This window comes from Panicum virgatum, chromosome 5N (assembly GCF_016808335.1).
Source record: "Panicum virgatum strain AP13 chromosome 5N, P.virgatum_v5, whole genome shotgun sequence".
Classification (NCBI taxonomy): domain Eukaryota; kingdom Viridiplantae; phylum Streptophyta; class Magnoliopsida; order Poales; family Poaceae; genus Panicum; species Panicum virgatum.
Genome location: NC_053149.1, coordinates 52,172,745 through 52,191,534, shown reverse-complemented (window position 1 = coordinate 52,191,534; position 18,790 = coordinate 52,172,745). Strand labels below are relative to the sequence as shown.

The 18,790-nt window shown below is 46.2% G+C and overlaps 1 protein-coding gene across 2 annotated transcripts in view; it reads left to right on the top strand.

Moving 5' to 3' along the window:
- Positions 1–1,445: 1,445 nt before the first annotated feature.
- LOC120675310 (LEAF RUST 10 DISEASE-RESISTANCE LOCUS RECEPTOR-LIKE PROTEIN KINASE-like 1.2) overlaps positions 1,446–18,790 on the top strand; it is a 31,977-nt gene continuing 14,632 nt past the window's right edge. The window contains exon 1 of one of the 2 annotated variants that reach the window (XM_039956482.1): positions 1,446–2,229. In XM_039956482.1, coding sequence (XP_039812416.1) covers positions 1,470–2,229 — 760 coding nt within the window. In that variant the 5' untranslated portion in view covers positions 1,446–1,469. Of the gene's footprint in view, positions 2,230–6,714; positions 8,624–18,790 lie in introns of those variants that run through there. The other variant, XM_039956480.1, reaches the window with a different exon arrangement.

Below are 18,790 nucleotides of genomic sequence, written 5' to 3'. Positions count from 1 at the left end.
TGGTTCTGTTTCATAGGTCATATGGGCATATGAACATTTGCGAACTAAGTACTTGTGATAATCTCGAAGAGATATTCACAAGGTCTACTGTACTCCACATTTCATATGTGTAGAGTACATTGGTATGAAAGGTTTGCAAGTTTCAAGGGGAGAGTCTCTCGTCTCTCTGATTAATAACTTGTTGAAAGCATCATACTGCACTCTTTTCTTTGTATGAGTTTTTCCCTTTTGGTTTCTCATATAAAGTTTTTAATGAGGCAATATCGACACAAGACTATGTCATATCATCCATTTTTTTCCGAAGAGGTTTTTGGTGGATGATATTGGAACATACGATTCATTGTACTCTTTTCTTTATGTGAATTTTTCCTATTGAGGTTTCTCATATAAAGTTTTTGACGAGGCAATGACAACATAAAGTTATATGCTATGTCATCTAGTTTTCCCCACCGGGGTTTTTGGAAGATGATATTTGAAGCATATTGACCATAAGGTCAAGATGTTATTAGACTAAGACTTTGGGTTTATCTCATGGGTCTACTAACATTGGTAATTGTATATTATAGTGTTTCCCCTTATTTTTCCCACTGGGTTTTAAGGAGTTTTGCCTAGTATACCGGAACTACTTTGATTTTTCCCACAGGGTTTTTCCAAAGATTCTCCTCACATTTTTCCTGAAAGATTTTTAGGGGAGATATATTGTATTGCATCTCCTGATTTTTCCCATAGGATTTTCGAGGAGTTATTCGATTGATTACAAGACCACAAGAAGATTAAATTGATTACAAGACTACAAGAATGACAAATTGATCAAGGGGGAGTGTTATGAAGGAATTAGGAATTAGTGATCAATTCTGTAATTAAGTAATTAATTAGATTAATGACATGTTATGATGTCACTAGAAAGTTACTATTCATGAAGGGGTCATCCCAAAGGACATGTCCCTTGGGCTCTTGTCTCTTGGTTTTGTATATAAGCAACAATTAATAAATGGAAACGCACATCTATTCACAATCATTATGCCACCCTTTAACAGGCCCAACCAAAATCTGGCATAGTTGGCCTGGCCCATAAAGTGTCGTTATTAAGAAAAATCGATCAGCCTCTGCGAGTGTAGTCCACAAACAAGACCAGAAAACATGTACTACCAATAAACACGTCTTCACCTAGCTGTCCTGTAAAATGTTAGCATAGCACAGTGACTACTCACCGGCAAGCCGGCAGCTTAAACTCGATCGCCACCCCATGAATAACGGGAGATGCAAGGACGACGTGCGGTGCCAAGGCCCCATCGTCAGCCGCCGGCTGTCCCCTCGCGGTCCAGTCGTGGCTCGAAATTTCCACATCGAATCGAGGAACCGGTCACTGTCAACCTAACTCCCGCACTTGAATCTCACGCCGACGCCGAGCAAACCAGCACAACCCCTCCTGGTCGCTCCATCCGCTTCCCATTCACACCACGCGCGCGATGGCTTCCCTGTTTCTCCCCCTCCTCCTCCTCCTCCTCGCCGTAGCCGACGCCCTCCCTCCTTCGTGCAGCGAGGTCGTCTTCTGCGCCGGCCATGTCGTCCAGTACCCGTTCTGGCTGATCAACAGCTCGACGTCCGACTGCGGCTACCCGGGTCTCGGCCTCGTCTGCGAGGACAACGCCACGCTGATCCTCCCCGTCAAGTCCCACCACTACAGAGTGTTCCACATCGACTACGATACGCACACCGTTGCCGTCTCCGACGCCGACATCGACGGGTCCGCGGCTGGGTGCCCGCGCCTCCACGTGAACCTCACCATCGACACCGCCAGCTCCTGGCTGCGGCTCACGCCCTCCGACTCCAACGTCACCTTCCTCTACGACTGCAAGAAGAACGCGTCGTCCCTGTCCTCCGCCGTGGAGCTGAGCTGGTGCCCAGGAGGCGGCGGTGGCAGGAGGTGGTACGTGCTGCTGCCGGACGGCGGGACGGGCGCCGAGGCGCGCGAGTACGAGTGCGAGGAGGTGGTGGTGGCGCTGGTGCTCGGCGTGCACAAGGAGGGGATGGTCGGCCCGCCGGGCGCCCCGGCGGTGGGTGACATGGTCAGGGCTGGGTTCCAGCTGATGTACAACGCGCACTCAGTGCAGTGCCACGGGTGCGAGCGCTCCGGCGGGTGGTGCGGTTACCGGCACAACCAGACCGACGGCGGCGCGATGAATTTCACCTGCTTCTGCGACGGGGGCCCAACTGCTGATCGCTGCGGTGCGTGTTAATTCCTCCTCTCCCGACGCAGTCATTTCCTCCGATTTTTTTGCTTGCTTTGAGTTTCCGGGTATGGGGGTTGATCATTAGACGAGGTTGTGCGCGCGCAACTAACTGAATGTAGGAAAGATTAGGCGAAGGAAATCAGCCTGTTGAAGGTCCAAATTCTCCATAGTTTAGTCGACCACCAGAATTAGCAGCCGTTTTTCAGCAGTTAATTGCGCCGCGCTCAGTTTGTTGCCTGGACGGCTGGACTGGACAGGAACAGGACCTCTGTTTGAAAACCAGAGTATGTGTGTGATGTCACCCGAGCCAGTTCCGTGAAAACTAGAGAGTAGTAGTTACCACCAGGAGGACGACTGGCGGGATCGGAGCACCTTTCAGAACCAGAAACCAGCAAAGGACTAGGAGACTTGGAAGGCTCGCAAGGTTGGTTGTTGGTTTCGTTTCATGGCATGCAAGCAGCTTGATGACTGGCAGCATGAGCTCTCATCTGTCGATGACCCGGCGCACGGGTCGAGAACCCATTCATCCTTCAACTTCAACCTCGCGTGTTGGATGGAACGCAGCGTAGCACTGGCCAGAAGGCCGTTGCTTGTTACACCTTTATTACAAGGGCAGTCCCAATGGTGTATTGATGATAGTTTTTATCCTCATTAAATAACTTGCCATCTAAGCAAAATATTGACATGGCAACATAATTAATAAAGAAAAAGAGGAAAAATCCTAGAAACGATTTCTTAAGGAAGAAATCAAGTCTTCACTTTATCCAATGCACCAAAAAACCATAAAATCACCATTGAGGAGAAACCACTAGTTTTTAGGGGATTCATGCTGGCTTGCTATTGGAGGAAGAAGATAGAGTTAAGAGAGAGAAAGAGAAAATATTTATTACTCGAAGACATCCTTATTGTGGAAGATAGTTTCTATAGATGATTTCTTGTGCTATGGAAACTGTGTCAGTTTCTTCCATTGGGACTGCACTAAGGTGTTACGTCTGGTTTGGTTTGGTCTTTGTTGGAAATGGGACTTCAGCGGGACCTCGCGCACACGCCTCCCGTGATCTTCTACAAGGCTGGACTTCAGAAGAATTCAGAAGATCGAGGGATGAGCACGAGCACACATTGGTCGGGATCGGTATGGTGTTGAAAGGTTGCTCCGTTCATACTGAAATGTCACCTTCACCGGTCGCCACTGACATACCGAGTGAAAGAGACTTGCTGAGAGAAACCGAAGTTAGGACCAGCTATCCTTTTTTTAAAGAACCTTTTACCTTGCCTATTACTTCATATGTCCCAGACTAACTAGTACGCCTTATATTTTCAGAAACAAAGGGGGTATTAATTAAAGACCCCTTTAAAGCTTCACGTCAATTCTTACTAGGCATACTAGAAAAATAGATAAAACTTTGAAATGATCCAAAAACAAAGATGCTACCACTAATTACGTGGACTCAAACAAGTGTTGCTAACAACAGATACTGGACCTGTTTTGCTTCTAAATTGCCCATGTCTACCATTATGAAATGTGACGAAGAACCCTTAAATATATATCTAAATTACCCATGTTTGCTACTCCGTTTCTAAATATACGACGCTTTTCGAAAAGCTGATATTATATTGTTGTGTAAGAAATGAGAGAGAGAGAGAAGTTTTGGTTAGATATACTCCCTCCATTCTTAAACAATACAATTGTAGGATTAAAAAGTTATCCCACAAAAACTTTGTTCATCCAAGAATATAGCTAATTGTAGACTTTCTCAGGCAGATAGGAGAGCGACTAAAAGTCTAATTTGCCGTTTAGCACTTTAGCCTTCCCGATTGCATGCGCGATTAAATTTCCAAATTTATTTGCATGCAAGCACCCGCCAGATAGATGTACTTACATGTAACTAAATTAAACCTGCATGGCACCATTCGGATTTGGGTAGACGGATGAGGCATTTTTTTACCGTTCTTGCTCAAAGCACCTAGGACTAAGAAATTTTATTCTTGGACCATTTTTAAATGCTAAAACTATCAATATTTTGAAACAGAAAGAGTTAAGCTTTCTCAGAATTTCTAGTATTGTTTTTCTTTGGAATGGATCGAATGAGTAAATTCTGTATGTATCAAAAAAAATTCTAATATTTATTTATAGTTGAAGGTGTTATATGTCTAAAAATCAATAGCACAGGTAGGAGACTGGGAGTATTAGTTAATGAGCAACTATTCTCTTTTTTTAAAAAATACACAACTAAATAAATTTCAGAACTTGACCACGTCAACAAACAAACTACTAGTATGTATGTACACATCAGCGTCGTACTGGTCAGGTTGCGACCTGGGGCTAATAAGGGCCTGTTTGGCTCCAGGACTTTTTCCAAAAGTCCCTATCACATCAAAAGGAATCTTACTATTTTATATTATTAAATAAAATCTGTTTATAAATGTTTTTTGACAGCTGAGTGCTTTTTCGCGAGACGAATCTAATGAGCCTAATTAATTGATGATTGGCTACAGTGATGCTACAGTAACCATTCGCTAATCATAGATTAAGATACATCATTAGATTCGTCTCGCAGTTTAGCCCCAGGGTTCTGCAGTTAGTTTTATAATTAATATTTATTTAATACTTCTAAATACTAAAAAGTCCCTGGGACTTTTTTGAAGTCCCTGGGACTTTTTTGAAGTCCCTGTTTCTAAACACCCCCTAAAGGAGCTTTTGCGAACCTCCAATAAATACTGTTCACACACGTTTTCTTTTCGAAAAATACTGTTCACAAAGACCTAATTTCTCTGTGATACAGTTGATCGGATAGCTAAACGAAAGTATTGGTGCTATCAGTGTGCTCGTCCACTCGTACAATTTGCACTCAGTATTTTGTACTCTTAGATATTTTTTTAAAAACTATTGTAGCCTTAGATCTAAGGTCCAAGCTGTCTCTCCAAGGTGATACTAACTTTCTTTCTTTTTCTTTATTAAATCTACTATGACAAGTCAAAAAAAAGGTAAGCCGTGGCAATCATTTAATTTATTGTTCGAATAGCGCATTGCTGAGTTTTGACAATATTTTTGAAACCAATCAGAGACAGAGAGTACGGAAAAAAATCTATATAAACATAAAGAGAATTTCTCCAAGTAACATAAATAAAAAAACAATTTCTGATAATTGGTGAATGCATGGTTGCTTGTACAGCTGGGAACTTTTGTTTGCTTTGGCCCACCTAGATTTTGGCCCGTCAAGGCTAGTCCACCAGCTCATGCGGTGGGATGGGTTTGGTGCTAATAGAAGGCCTGAATCACGGAGGGCCTTCCAGTTCCTTCAAGCGCTACAGTAGAGGGAAGGCTACTGGGAGGCGAAATCGTTTCCGGGGCGACTCCGGCCGGTTCCCCATCCACTCTGCCGGCTTCGGAGTGGATGGGGAACCGGGGGAGTTCGTCAGCCAATTATATATATTACTATATACTGCTAGATCTAGCAATATAGTAGTTTAGGTTTATCTGGAGGTGTCGATCTGGCGTTTGCTAGGTTTTTGGTTCCTCCGGCTCGGCGTGGGGGTCATCACCGGTGACGGAGATGCAGTTCTTGCTGCGGGGTGCGTGAGGTTTGTTTCCTTCCTTTTGAGTCCGGATGGGAGCTTTTGTGTGTTGCGGCTGTTTCTTCTTGGAGAACGGCCATGGCTGCTTTGTCTGCGTAGCTGCCTTCGTTGGTTGATGGCTGCGTTGGACTTTCTCTTCATTTGTCACCGCCGGAGATGCAGTGGCCGCGTTCAGATCTTGCGGCGTCTTCTGTGGAGCTGTTCTTCGGTGCTGGCAGTTGGACCTTGCTTTGGGCTCCCTGTTCTTCGTCTTGCTGTCGTCGGTCCTCGTGGTGAGGTTCCCCTCCGGGCCGATGGCAGCATGAGGTGTGGTTTCCCGGCGGCGCTCGGATGAGAGAGTCGGCGTCACGTTCGTTGAATAAAGTACTCCGGGCTTCTCTCTTCTTCGTTGTCGTGTGCTCCGGCGGCGGCGTCGAGTCCGTGAGTTTTCTTGTACAGGAGACTGTCGTCGGTGAAGTTTCATGCCGTCTCCCTCGCGTGACGCCACAATGGTCAGTACGACGTGCCCGTCGTCTGCAGAACCGAGCTGGCTCTGCCGATATCACAAAGGACGCGATCTTATTTTCTGTGTGTAGATGTAGGTCTGTGTATGTGTGTAGGGGTGTGAGTGTGTGGTGCACTTCTGTACGCGTACAAGAATAGATACTACATCTGTACTCAGAAAGGGAGGCTTCAAAAAAAAAGAAGGCCTGAATCACATCCATTTATCATTTTGGACAGAATATGGTCTCTAAAACACAACTATGACCAATAATTTCTCCTATAATACTTTATTAAACAATTGAACCACTATGAACGAATTTTTCAAGGAAAAAATATCTACAGCCCTCATGTTCATGTTTGTGTTGTAGATATTTGCAGCAATATTCACAGCTAAAAACTTACAAAGTTTGATCGAATGTGCTTGTCTCAAACGACAAGTCCCGGTGGCCAGGTGGGAAACTTGATAGAAGTGGTACCATCTTGAAAGGCTCTCTGAATGTAGTAGTTTGTTGGAAAGGCCGGGGACATGCATATACACGCAAACTAGTGGAGGCTTGGAGCAGACAAACGATAGAAAGTGTGCAACCACCTACCGCACATTCACTATCATTTTACAAGTCTTTCATAAAAAAAAGTCTGTCATTTTACAAGTCATGGTGGCATTAGTCATTACAGAGTCAAGAAGACTGAACTAACCATTCGATTCGATGCGGAAACTTGCGCGTAAACAATCTTTTCCACTCATTTTCAAATTGACTCCGTCCTTGCCAGTACTAAAGGCTGAAGGCGCGTGCCTCCACCGTCCGGACTCCGACAGTCCGACTGTATCATACAAGTTGATACAGTGGAATTAATTAGGTTCCGGACAACCATCTTCAGAAACACAGCCATACATCGCCCAAGCGGGTAACCAGCATATTACAATTTTCTCAGATGGATGGGAACCAGTTATGTGATTCTTTCTCTCTTTTTTTCGAAACAGTTGTTTGGATTTTGGAGAACCAATTAACAAATGCTCTTCTGGAGAAAGACATTAAAAATGTACCCCGAGTCCAGTGCTAGGCTGTACTAGTATGCTTTTGATAGGAATGGTCCATGGGGAAATCAAACTGAAATCGTACCAAGTGGAGGAACGCATCTTCTCCTGGACCAACCAAAGCCCAGCAGTGACGTACTCCAACTTGCAGGCAGCCGGTGATCACTGATCGAACGGCTTGGCACGAGCCAGCGAGACGCGGAGGCCAAGTCGCTCCAGCCTCCGAGCGTCTCCGAGTCTCAATCCGTGCCCCCACCACAAACCAACCTTCTCCGAAAGACCCCATCCAGGTCAAGTCTACGGGCGCGCTATAAACGGCGGCGGCCGCAAGTCCACGCAAGAAACCTGCCCGGTTGGAGTGAACAAATAATAAGCAGCCAGAGCCCGCCTCGCCTTCTCGCCGCCATGGCTGCTCACCTACCACGCCTCCCTTGCATCCTCCTCTTCGTCTTCCTCGCCGTCCATGCCCCCGCCTCCTCCCATGGCGACCCTGTTCCGCCCCTGACCACCTATGACGCTTCCATGTGCCTGGAATGGCCTATGTGTGGCAACATATCTATCAGATATCCCTTCTACCTCTCCAGCACAACCAGAATCATAACCGATTACAATTACAATACTACATCCTACTCCTGCGGCTACACCGACCTGGAGATCTCCTGCCAGGGCGAGGGGCCGAAGGCGACGCCGGCCATCATTCTCCGTGGTCACAACTACACCGTCCTGGACATCTTCTACGACAGTAAGAGCATCATCCTGGCGGACAGCGACGTGCTCCACGGCGGCAGCTGCCCCGTGGTCCTTCACGACCTCAGCTTCGACAAGCTGTGGCTGCAGAACACCAGCTCCAACGAAAATCTCACCTTCTACTTCGGCTGCTACACCTCACACGGTCCTGGTGTGACGGTGCCGCCTGACCTGTTCGCATACAAGATCGACTGCGACCTCAAGGGTCCGTTTGGCGAGGGAGCTTATTCCTTCATCTTTACACCTGACGATCATTGGAAAGCCCAAGAGCACGAGCTGGATCAGTATGGGCGCTGCAGCGAGGTTGTCTCCGTGCCAGTGAGGAGCGAGGTCCTGATGGCAAATAACCAATCCATGCTGGTGAGGGGCGGATACGCTGAGGTGCTTTGGTACGGGTTCGAGTTGGAATGGTACCAGGGAACAACGGATCAGTGCCATTTGTGCGAGCAGTCCGGCGGGAAGTGCGCCTATAGCCAGAACCAGAAGAGGGAATTCTTGGGCTGCTTGTGCTCCAACAGCAAGGTGGGCTACCCTGACTGCAGATCAAGTAAGTCCTCCAAAACTGATCATTCCATTTGACTCGCTCCATTTCTGCAATCGCCACACCACGCGTCTCCAGATTTCCGGTTGCATTGGTGATTTCCATCTCGTAGCTAGCCCCCCCTGTGCCCGGTCGCCGTTGTGCGCGCGTCCTTCAGTTCACTGCTCCTCATAATTGCTGCTTGCCTCGAGATAATGGTGAAAGGTTGGCCTGATGACCTAGTCTAAAATTGGTTGGGTACCTTGGTTTGCCTGGAAAATTAGTGCCAGGATAGGTATGAAACTGAAAATTCGGTTTCATGTCTTCATCAGTCGATAAGGATGGTTTACAGCCTTTCGCCCCACTTCTCTGCTTGCTTCTGCACCAAATCTGTGCTTTTTTTTATGAACGAGGTTCATCAGGCGGCCCGCCGTGCTCCACACCATTTCGTAATTCGTAGAGCAGAGGACCGGACCGTCCCTGCTTTTTCAGTGTGGAACAAGGACCAGGATACTGAGCGCCCCGAGACCTGGCCCTCGTTTAGATGCACGGTGTAATTTTTTTAAAAGAGAATTTTTTTCATATTCGAAGTATTAAACATAGACTAGTCATAAAAGTAATTGTAGAACTCGTCTGTAAATTACGAGATAAATTTATTAAGACTAAGTAATCCATCATTAGCACATAATTACTTTAGCTATTACTATAGTAATTTAGTGTCTAATTATGACCTAATTAGGCTCATTAGATTCGTCTCGTAATTTACAATCAAACTATGTAATTAGTTTTTTATTTCATCTAGATTTAATACTTCATTCACGTAAAATTCTCATTCAATGTGATAGTTTTGGAATTTTGAATTTTGCATCTAAACAAGGCTGGTTTGCGTCGTCGAGTGGAGAGTTACCGTTGCGTCATTGGGTGCCTTTAGCAAGCAGCGTCTGGAACACGTGATGCAGGCTATTGGCTGAAGCGACCGCAAAACTAGTCTATTTTTCGAAACAAACAAAACAAAACAAAACAAAAAAGACGGCAAAACTGATCTATCCAAAGACGTGTTTCCGGGGTTGGGGTCGGTAGTGAAAGTATGCTTGCGTTTTTCTTTCCTTTGCGAGAAAGTGAAAGCATGATTTATGTTCACTTTGATATTTTCTTTTCTTTTCAAGAAAAGTTCACTTTGATTTCGGTGGTTTACAGAACACGCGGACTTGGTCCCTGCTGTTTAGTGTACTGCAGTTGTGTAGTTGCCTACTACGTAGGAATATATAACCCAAATAGCTTCTAGAGTATTTAGTAAAAGGATATTCTAACAATCACATCTCCAGCGGCGGCAGGTGCCCCGCGTCCACCGCAACGTCAGCTTCGGTCACAGTGGCTGCGGCCGAACCGCACCAGCTCGCAGTTCTGCTGGTCCAAAACAGGCTGGTTTCAGCTGGTTGATTAGTATCTTGTGAAAGAGATTATATAAACCATGAACAGTAGAACAGCTGGAGCAGCCAGCTAGAGCAACCGGCATAACGGAGTGATTGTCAGTGACAGATCTGGCCAAAAGATGTAGGGAGCTGATATCTTCTTCCCTACTCATCCGCTTCCTCTCATCTCTCTATTTTTTTTATTCTCCCCTCCTCTCCTTTCCTAGCTTCCTCTTCTTTCTAATAGAGGTTGCAGTCAGTAGAGGGGCTCGAGCCCCCTCAGCCCTCCTACTAGATCCGCCTTGGCTCGTACGGCAAACTCACCTTCTTCCCCGTAGGATGGGAGAGTACAGCAACCTCGACAACCTCACCTTCGTGCTGTCGTGGCCATGCAGCCTGATGGGGAGCGAAAATGTACAACCATATGCACTTGGGGTCGCAGGGCTTATCAAGTTATCGTGGCCATTAGATTTGTTTATGTTGAACCCTGTGTCCTAGCCGAATTACTAACTGGTTAGGTGGGCCACCAGGTACACAAATATTGGTACTGTTTGGAGAAATAACCAAGGGTTATTTTAAAGGCTAAAGTTTAGCCCTAAGAAATAGCTCTCCAACAAAAAACCATTGAGCTGTTTGGATCCAAAGGCTATTTAGCCTTTAATCCACTATTTCAATCATTTGGCTGCCACTTTTCCAAGAGAGAGAAATTACTTTTCTAGTGGGCCCCACCCCAAATAGCATCCCTTGGAGCGGATAGTTTTTTCGGGTTGGCTATTTGCAAATAAAACTAAAATAGCACCATGTTTGGCTCCTCTTGGGCTATTTGGGCCCAAAAAGAGGAGGGCTAAAAAATATACATAGGATCTAAACATGGCCATTCTCGAAATGAAATTGTATGCAAGGCAGTAGATCGAGCCCATGTGTCCCAATTATTGGTGTGCCCTTCTCTTTCCGCCTCCATTTTCTCCCTCTCGCCCAGCATTTCTCAAGCTCGCTTTCGCTTCTCTTGGCGCGCTCCTCCTCCTCACCACTCACTTCGTTGGTGCAGAAGTTCTAGCTCGCCGACACCTCAGCCTCAACCTCCTCCACGCCGTCATGCGCGCGCAGGAGATGAGGACAACGCCGGATTAAAGTTGGGAGTTCATGTTTAGGGTTGTTGGGGGAGGTATTCATGGCCGACGGCCTTAAGTAGATGGTCGTGGTGGCGGCCAGCCCGGCTGAGGAGGTGGGTTGTGGGCGGCGGAGGCGACATAGTGAGGGCGCCATCTACCGGGGTGGTGGAGAACGGGGTGGAGCAGGGTAGGAGGTGGGGGGCAAGCAATCGGAGGAGTTACAGCAGCCGGCCGCGGCGCCATTGGCTGCAAGGCAGGTAGGTTTTGGGTTGGCGTCGGGTCGTAGTGGTTGCGGAGATCCGGCAACCACCGAAGAAAGAAGAAAGATAAAATTCCCTCAATAACATTAGAAATTTATCTCATCCAATGCCATTGAAATTTAGAGCATCCCTTCACAGCCAGTGAAAATTTTACCCTGTCCCTTCAAGGCCATCACTGTTACATTTCAAGCAAAACACCATAAAAATATTGTGTAACACTGTGTGTCAAATATTTTTGTTCCATTTTACCCCTCTGGAACATTATCCTCATCCTCTCCCAACACTAACCCCGGGCCTAGCTTCCTATCCTCTCCCGTGTCGTCGCCCAATCTGTTGTGCCACCAGCCCGAGACGCGCGGATGCAGGCCGAGCAGAGGCGCCGCCAGCCCCGCCCCCCCCCCCCCCCAAACAGCAGGGTTCACCAAACCGTCGGTAACCAGTCCGGTTTGACTGGTTACCGGTCAAACCGGTCCAGCCCGGTTCCGGTTTGGTCCGGTATGAAACCGGTCCAAATTCAAAATTTAAATTTGAATTCAAAGAAATTAAAAATTCCCAAAAAGTTCCTAAAAATACTTCAAGGTGCGACGAATCTAATGGTGTCAAATTTTCTCAAAAATTCATTTATTTAGTATAGTTTGCGGGGATTTGAAGTTAAACAAAAAACGTGCATACAAAAGTATACAAATATAATGTAAAAGTAGTACAAAAGAGGGTTGGAGGGTTCATTTAGACTAAAATATGTTATACAAACATTTATTTAGTATACTTTGCGGGCATTTGAATTTAAACCAAAAAAGAAAAAAAAATTGAATTTGACCGGTTACCAATCAAACCGACCAGTTACCGGTCTAACCGGCCGGTATACCGGTACGAACCGGTTAAACTGCGCCATTTGAATTCAAATTTGAATTTGACCGGTTCCGACCGGTAACCAGTCAAACTGGTTCGGTAAACCGGAACCGGAGGCCGGCGGTTACCGCTAACCGGTCGGAAAATAAAACCCTGCCCAACAGCCAGCATGGCAACTGCCCCGTCCAGCGGTTCGTGAAGAGGTCCACCTCCCGGGGCGGCATGATGCGACCGAGCGCCGCAGCGATGGCCCCCGTGAAGCCACAGCTTGAGGACCTGCAGGGAGTCAAGGTCGGCGATGAAGTCCAGGATGCCGCCGCGGAAACGGTTTATGAACATGTTGAGCACCCGAGCCCCCTAAGATCGGTGAGCTCGGGGAGCCCCCGTGAGCGTGTTGTTGGAGACGTCGAGGAACCTGAGGCTAGTGAGGTTGCCGAGCAACGGTGGATGGTGTCGTTGAGCTGCTTGGTCTGCACGTAGAGCGTTTCCAGCTTGGCGAGGCTGTCGAACAAGGCCGGGATGGGGCCCAGCAGGCTGCTGCTGGCGAGGTCAAGGTGGATGAGGTTGGCGAGCCTTTCTTACAAGGGCAGTATTATCTTTTTATACTCATTTAACAGTCATTCTAACAACACAGTCACAGAATGGCATTGAAGGGATGAGATTAAAATTTTAGTGATAATGAAGGAATGACCTAAATTTCGATGGTTTTGAAGGGATGAGATAAATTTCTAGTAGCATTGAGGCAATTGACTCAAGAGAGAAGGGAAGGGAAATACCGGAGGAGGAGGAACTTAGAAAGGGGCTAATTTTTTTTTCAGACATCATGCCCTACACTCCGTATGTCCTAGTACTCCCTCCATACCTAAAAAACCTGACGTTTAGGACAAGGTTTGAGTCAAACCTTGAGAATATAAATCATGAATAACTCTCAAGTTATTGAGTTTGAAAATATAAAAATTATATGAATAGATTTGTCTTGAAAAATACTTTTATGAAAATATACATATATCACTTTTTGATAAATATTTTTAGAGAAATGAGAAGTCAAAGTTGTGTTTTAGAGACCGTGTCGCTGTCCTAAACATTAGGTTTTTTGGGTATAGAGGGAGTATATTTTCACGAATGCGTGGGTAGTGTCCGGACGGGTTGGATTGGTCCGGCGGGCGTAGGCATCGGGAGCAACCAGACCACGCATTGGCGAACGGCGGGGCCCGGCGGACACTGCGGGCAGGTTATTCCTTGGGTGTTTGTGCTCGAGCCTACGACGGGGAGAAGGCCTACCAAAGAATAAAAACAGATCGGATTCGTATAAAATCAGATTTGGATAGCATTTTTTATCATATTTCAAATTGAATACGGATATGAATTCGGATATTCTCGAATACGAATACAAAACGGATGCCTCGGATTCGGATTCGGATATCGACTTGATATATGAGCTAACGTTTAAATATTTTCTTTATTAGTAGTTTTAGATTATAAAATCATTATACATGTACAAACTAAAATATAATAATATAATAAAGATATCTAGGTAAAAATAATTTATTTATCGTTAATAAATAAATACATAAAATAAAATTAGAACTAAAAATATATTGCAATAAACATATAAAAAATTTATTATATATAAATAAAAAATAGAGAAGTAATTTTGAGATAAAATAAGAATATTTAAAAGTAAATTTAATCTTTTATATTATAATTTTATTATAAAAATTAATAATATGGGTGGTAAGAAATAAATATAATTTCTTAAATAGTTTTTGAATGAAAACAGATACAGATATTGTCGAATACGAATATAGAATCGGATAGAGAAATCAATGAAAATCGGATTCGGATGTATCCATTTTACTACCACGTTAAATTCGAATATGGATACGAATATCCATATTAATATTTAAATGGATACAGATATCGGATAATTCGGATATCTACTATCCGTTTCCCATCTTTAGGCCTAACCGAACTGCAGAGGCAGTGTCGCAGTGACGCCACCGGCACCACCGCGTCCTTCACAGCTGATCCTTCGGTTTCACTCCCTCACTTCTGGGATCACCAGTGATCAGACCACGCGATCCGGTTGCATGCCACCTTTGAGCTTCTTGAGTTCTTTCTTCTGCCCTGCACTGTTACTGTTCCTGCTGCTTCCGTTGCTTTCACCTTACCATCGGCGCGCACGTTTGACTTGACCTAGTCCGCAAGTAGGCCCTATTTAGTTTCTAAAAAAATTTACACGGTACCCGTCACATCGAATCTTCAAACACATGCATAAAGCATTAAATGTAGTTGAAAAAAATAACTAATCACACAGTCTAACTGATTAGCACGAGCTGAATCTTTTAAGTCTAATTAGTTCATAATTGGATATTATTTGTTAAATAACAACGAAATATGCTATAGTATCAAAATCCAAACTTTTTCACCAACTAAACACACCCTTAGTGTTCCTGAAAAATATTGCGTGGGTAGGGTAGGTTGAAAAGGCAGGAATTCCCGTTCCAATTTCCTTTCCTTATGCGACAAGAATTACACCCCCTTATTCTTTTTCATGAACGAGATTCATCATCAGGCGCCCCGGCGGCCTGCTGCGCTCCACAGCTAGCGTTTTGCAGAGTAGTGAACCGAATTGTCCTTGCTTCCGTCTGAACTCTGAAACAAGGGTCACGTTGCTACCTACTACGAGTACGCGGAATGTGTGAAACACTTCCAACATGCCTGGTTCGCATCACTGAATTGACAAGTTAGCTAGCACGGGCTCTGTTAGGCAACTGTCCAGAACCGTTTACTTCCTTGCTGAGGGACCGAAGCCGGCGACCAGAGGGGGGTGAATGGGAGCCGATCAAAATTTCTTCGAAATTCGAATCGTCGGCCTATGTCTCAAAATCGCCCAAATCCTCAAGCGTTGTGACCAAAGTTTGGAGTAGCTATTGAAAAGCTAAACCAACACAAAATGCCTCGAACGAGCGAGCGAAACCACGAAACAAATCGGAAGCAAAACCGAAAAACTGCAGAACTGATCTGTCTGGACCGGTCTGACCGGTGCGCTGGACCGGTCTGACCGGTGTGCTGGACCGGTCTGACCGGTAGTGCCCAGAAAACCCCGAAAATCTTTGATTCAAACGGTGAATCTTGACCAAACGACTATGAAAATCGATGAAACTTGGGGGATTGCTTCGCCCCTACCCCGTGAACATATCCCCAAAAGATCTCGACCTAAAGATCAACGAATCTTGAGAATTGTGGGGGAGATCAAAAGGGATTGGGGTTTTCTCAATTACTCAAGAACGTCAATTCAGATGAGCTCGTGGTTCCAGAAGATTTGGCACACAGCTAGATGCACGGGAATCACTCCAAAGAGCTCTATGAAACGTCACAATCAAGTGCATCGAAATCGAAACGAAAATCCACACACAAGACACAAAACGAAGGGTTGAATCGAATAAAAAGCCCAGAGGGCACGAGGAGGATATGGCCTCCTTTCCCAATCAAATCCCTTACAAGGTCTCAACAATCCATGGACAAAATCAACTCAAACGAGAGGAACAGAGGGAGGGAGACGCAGGGGCGGCGGCCTGGAGAACAGAGATGTCCACGAGTAGATTACAAAAGCCGTAATTAACCTAACACAAGTGAAGGGGTATTTATACCCGCGGGACCGGTCAGACCGGTATGCTGGACCGGTCAGACCGGTTGGTTAGACCGGTCAGACTGGTGCCAGGGACCGGTCAGACCGGTTGGCCTGCACCACTCCCTGTACACGATCTCATCCGACGGCCGAGGTTCTTTCTTCGGAACGAAGTCTTCTCCACGATGCCGCCGTCTTGATGAAGATCTAGTCCGCGGTTTTGGAGGGTCCGCGAAACCCGGGTAAGTGGCCGGTTTTGAGAAAACCGCCAAAACCTCACGCACGGGAAGATTCCCGCCTCCACGCCGTGGCCCTAGACGCCGTTCCCGCCTCGGCCTTCTGACGGCCCTAGACGCCGCCCGACGCCCGTCACCTCCTCGCCCGCAGCGAGGCCCTAGACGCCGTCGACGCCCGTCGCCTCCATCAGTCCCGAGACCGACGCCCGTGCCTCTACGACTTGGCGTCTTCAACCGCCGTCCGCCTCCTTGGTTTTGTGGCGCAAACCAAGAAACCCGCATTTTGTCGCCGCTTGCGCCCTCGATCCAGGAGTGGACGCCACAGCTGCCGCCCGGTCCGAGCTCCGGTCCTGGCTGCCCTTCACCGCCGTCCACCGCACGGTCCATCGGCCACAGCACCTCCACGGCAGCTCCCCGTCGACACTCGACGCCCGTGTACCTGCAATCCAAAGACCAAGCGCACGGCGCAATCTCCACAGAGTCGCGACTACACCACGGTTAGTCCACTCCACGTGTTGACCACCCGTCAACACCTAACGCTCCACACAGGCACTCAAGAAGGAAACACAAGAAAATAAACAAAACGCACACACAGCGGTTAGCCTGACACAAACACAAGCCAAAATCAAGCTAACACGCCAAAACCTCCAAGTCATCACGACAATCACTCATCACAATATATGAGGCCAAGGTACTTGTCAACTTGACCTCTCAATCTCCCCCTTGATGAGTGCATTGTCGAAAAGATGACATGAAAGCGAGAACAACCCAAGCGAGTGCCCAAAAGCCAGATAAAAGCCAAGAACAAGGCTACTCGACATGAGCAAGAATCTAGAAGAGTCCACAGAAAAACTGCTTGGCTCCAAAAGAAAGGGATCACAGCTCAACACCGCGAAGGAGTCAAAGGACATCTTCGAAAGGCCCAAGAAGCAAAACACTCAAACCAATTTCGACAAGCGTTGTCAATCACTCATCACCAAGCAGACCAAGGTATTTATTGACATGGTTTGGAACATTTCTCCCCCTTGATGAGTGACTTGACACGAACCAAGCACAAAGAAATGGTTTGAAGTGCAAAAACCCGAAAATCTCATCCAAATGATCAAAAGCCAAAGAAAAGTCAAGAAGGATCACATGGAATGAGACAAACCAAAGCAAAAAATCGGTCCCCAAAGACATGGGCAACGGCTCTACGCAACCGATCAACAAAGCATGACCCCTCAAGAAAGAGGCAGGGCTCAACACAGTCATACAATGGCAAAGCATCAGTTCCTCCAGAAAGAGGCAAAGGCTCAACACAACCAATGCGAGAGCATGCAAAAGCTCAAACTCCCCCAAAATGCTTAACTTCTCACAATATGCACAACTCCCCATGAGTGCAGCACTCAAACTGCCAACTCCCCCTGGATAAATGCTCAACCTGAATGCCTACTCCCCCTCAAAGCATGCTATGCAATGAATGCTGTGCAGAGGGTGTACGTGAAACATTCAGGCATACAAAGATATAATCATCGAGTGACAGGCATGTGTGCTTCATAAACATGAACTGAATCTAGCTCAACAGGATATATCAATCAAGTCTAGAGCTAGCAAGTTCAGTTCAGCAAAAAATAAAAGCATCACCCATGATCTAGCAACAGCAAGTAGGAGAAAGAAAGCAGTGCTAGGCAAACTCATACAAGGTGATCCAAAACAGCCATTATATTTTATCACGAATTAATTATGCATATCAAAACTTATCAAGCAAGTGATTTTGCCAGGGGTTGAAAGCTTGTCATGCTTTACTTAGCAACGAGGCCAAGCCTATGCCCAAGGCAGTCAGAAGCTTAAGACACTCGCTTCAGTCATGCACAGCCTTGCCCGGGTTCTCACTAGTGCTATGTGAGCCGTCCCGAAAGCTCGATCAGTGCGACAAGCAATCCCACCTGGATCTTTTCATTCCATTTCAGACGTATTTTGAACAAATTTAACAATTTTAGCTCATGTCAAAGAATACAAGCCACACTAGCATGAATGAGATAGCAAAGCACATCAATACATCCTATCATGCTAGTAGCCAAGACAGGGTGACCATGTTTTCAGATTTTCAAATCAAAAAGCTTAACTCAGATGATATGACATATACTGTGGAGCAAGCTATACATGATCAAGTCTAAGAAACTACACTAGCAAGCACTAGAAGATCATAACAGTGTATACAAGAATGCCAGTGCAGTGAAGCAATGCAAAATGCAAATATGTACAATGCATATGCACAATGCAACTAACCAAGCTAAAACTAAGAGAAAGGCAAAGACAAGCCAAAAGCTAAGCAAATGAAGCACTCAGCAAATACATAGGCTCAAAGACACATAGGACTAGACCAAAATGGATCCAACTGAGTACCATGAAAAGGTAACAATAAGAAAACCACAAGTCTATCCTAGGAAGAAATCGTACAAGTCAAACACTTACATACCTCGATGAAGATCCCGCTGGACCTAGAGCATAGCAAGCTCGAGGTCACCACCCCTGCGTCCTCAGCGGGTCCACCTTCTGCTCGAACAAGTTCTTGAAGAGGTGAACGATCGAAGTGGAAGTAGTGGTACCGGATCGTCCTCCTGAGCTGAGGTAGTCGAAGCAGAAGGGGGCCAGAGCTTGCAGCCGGCGCAGTAACTCCGGATCACGGTCATCAACTTGGGGTAGAGCTCCCCC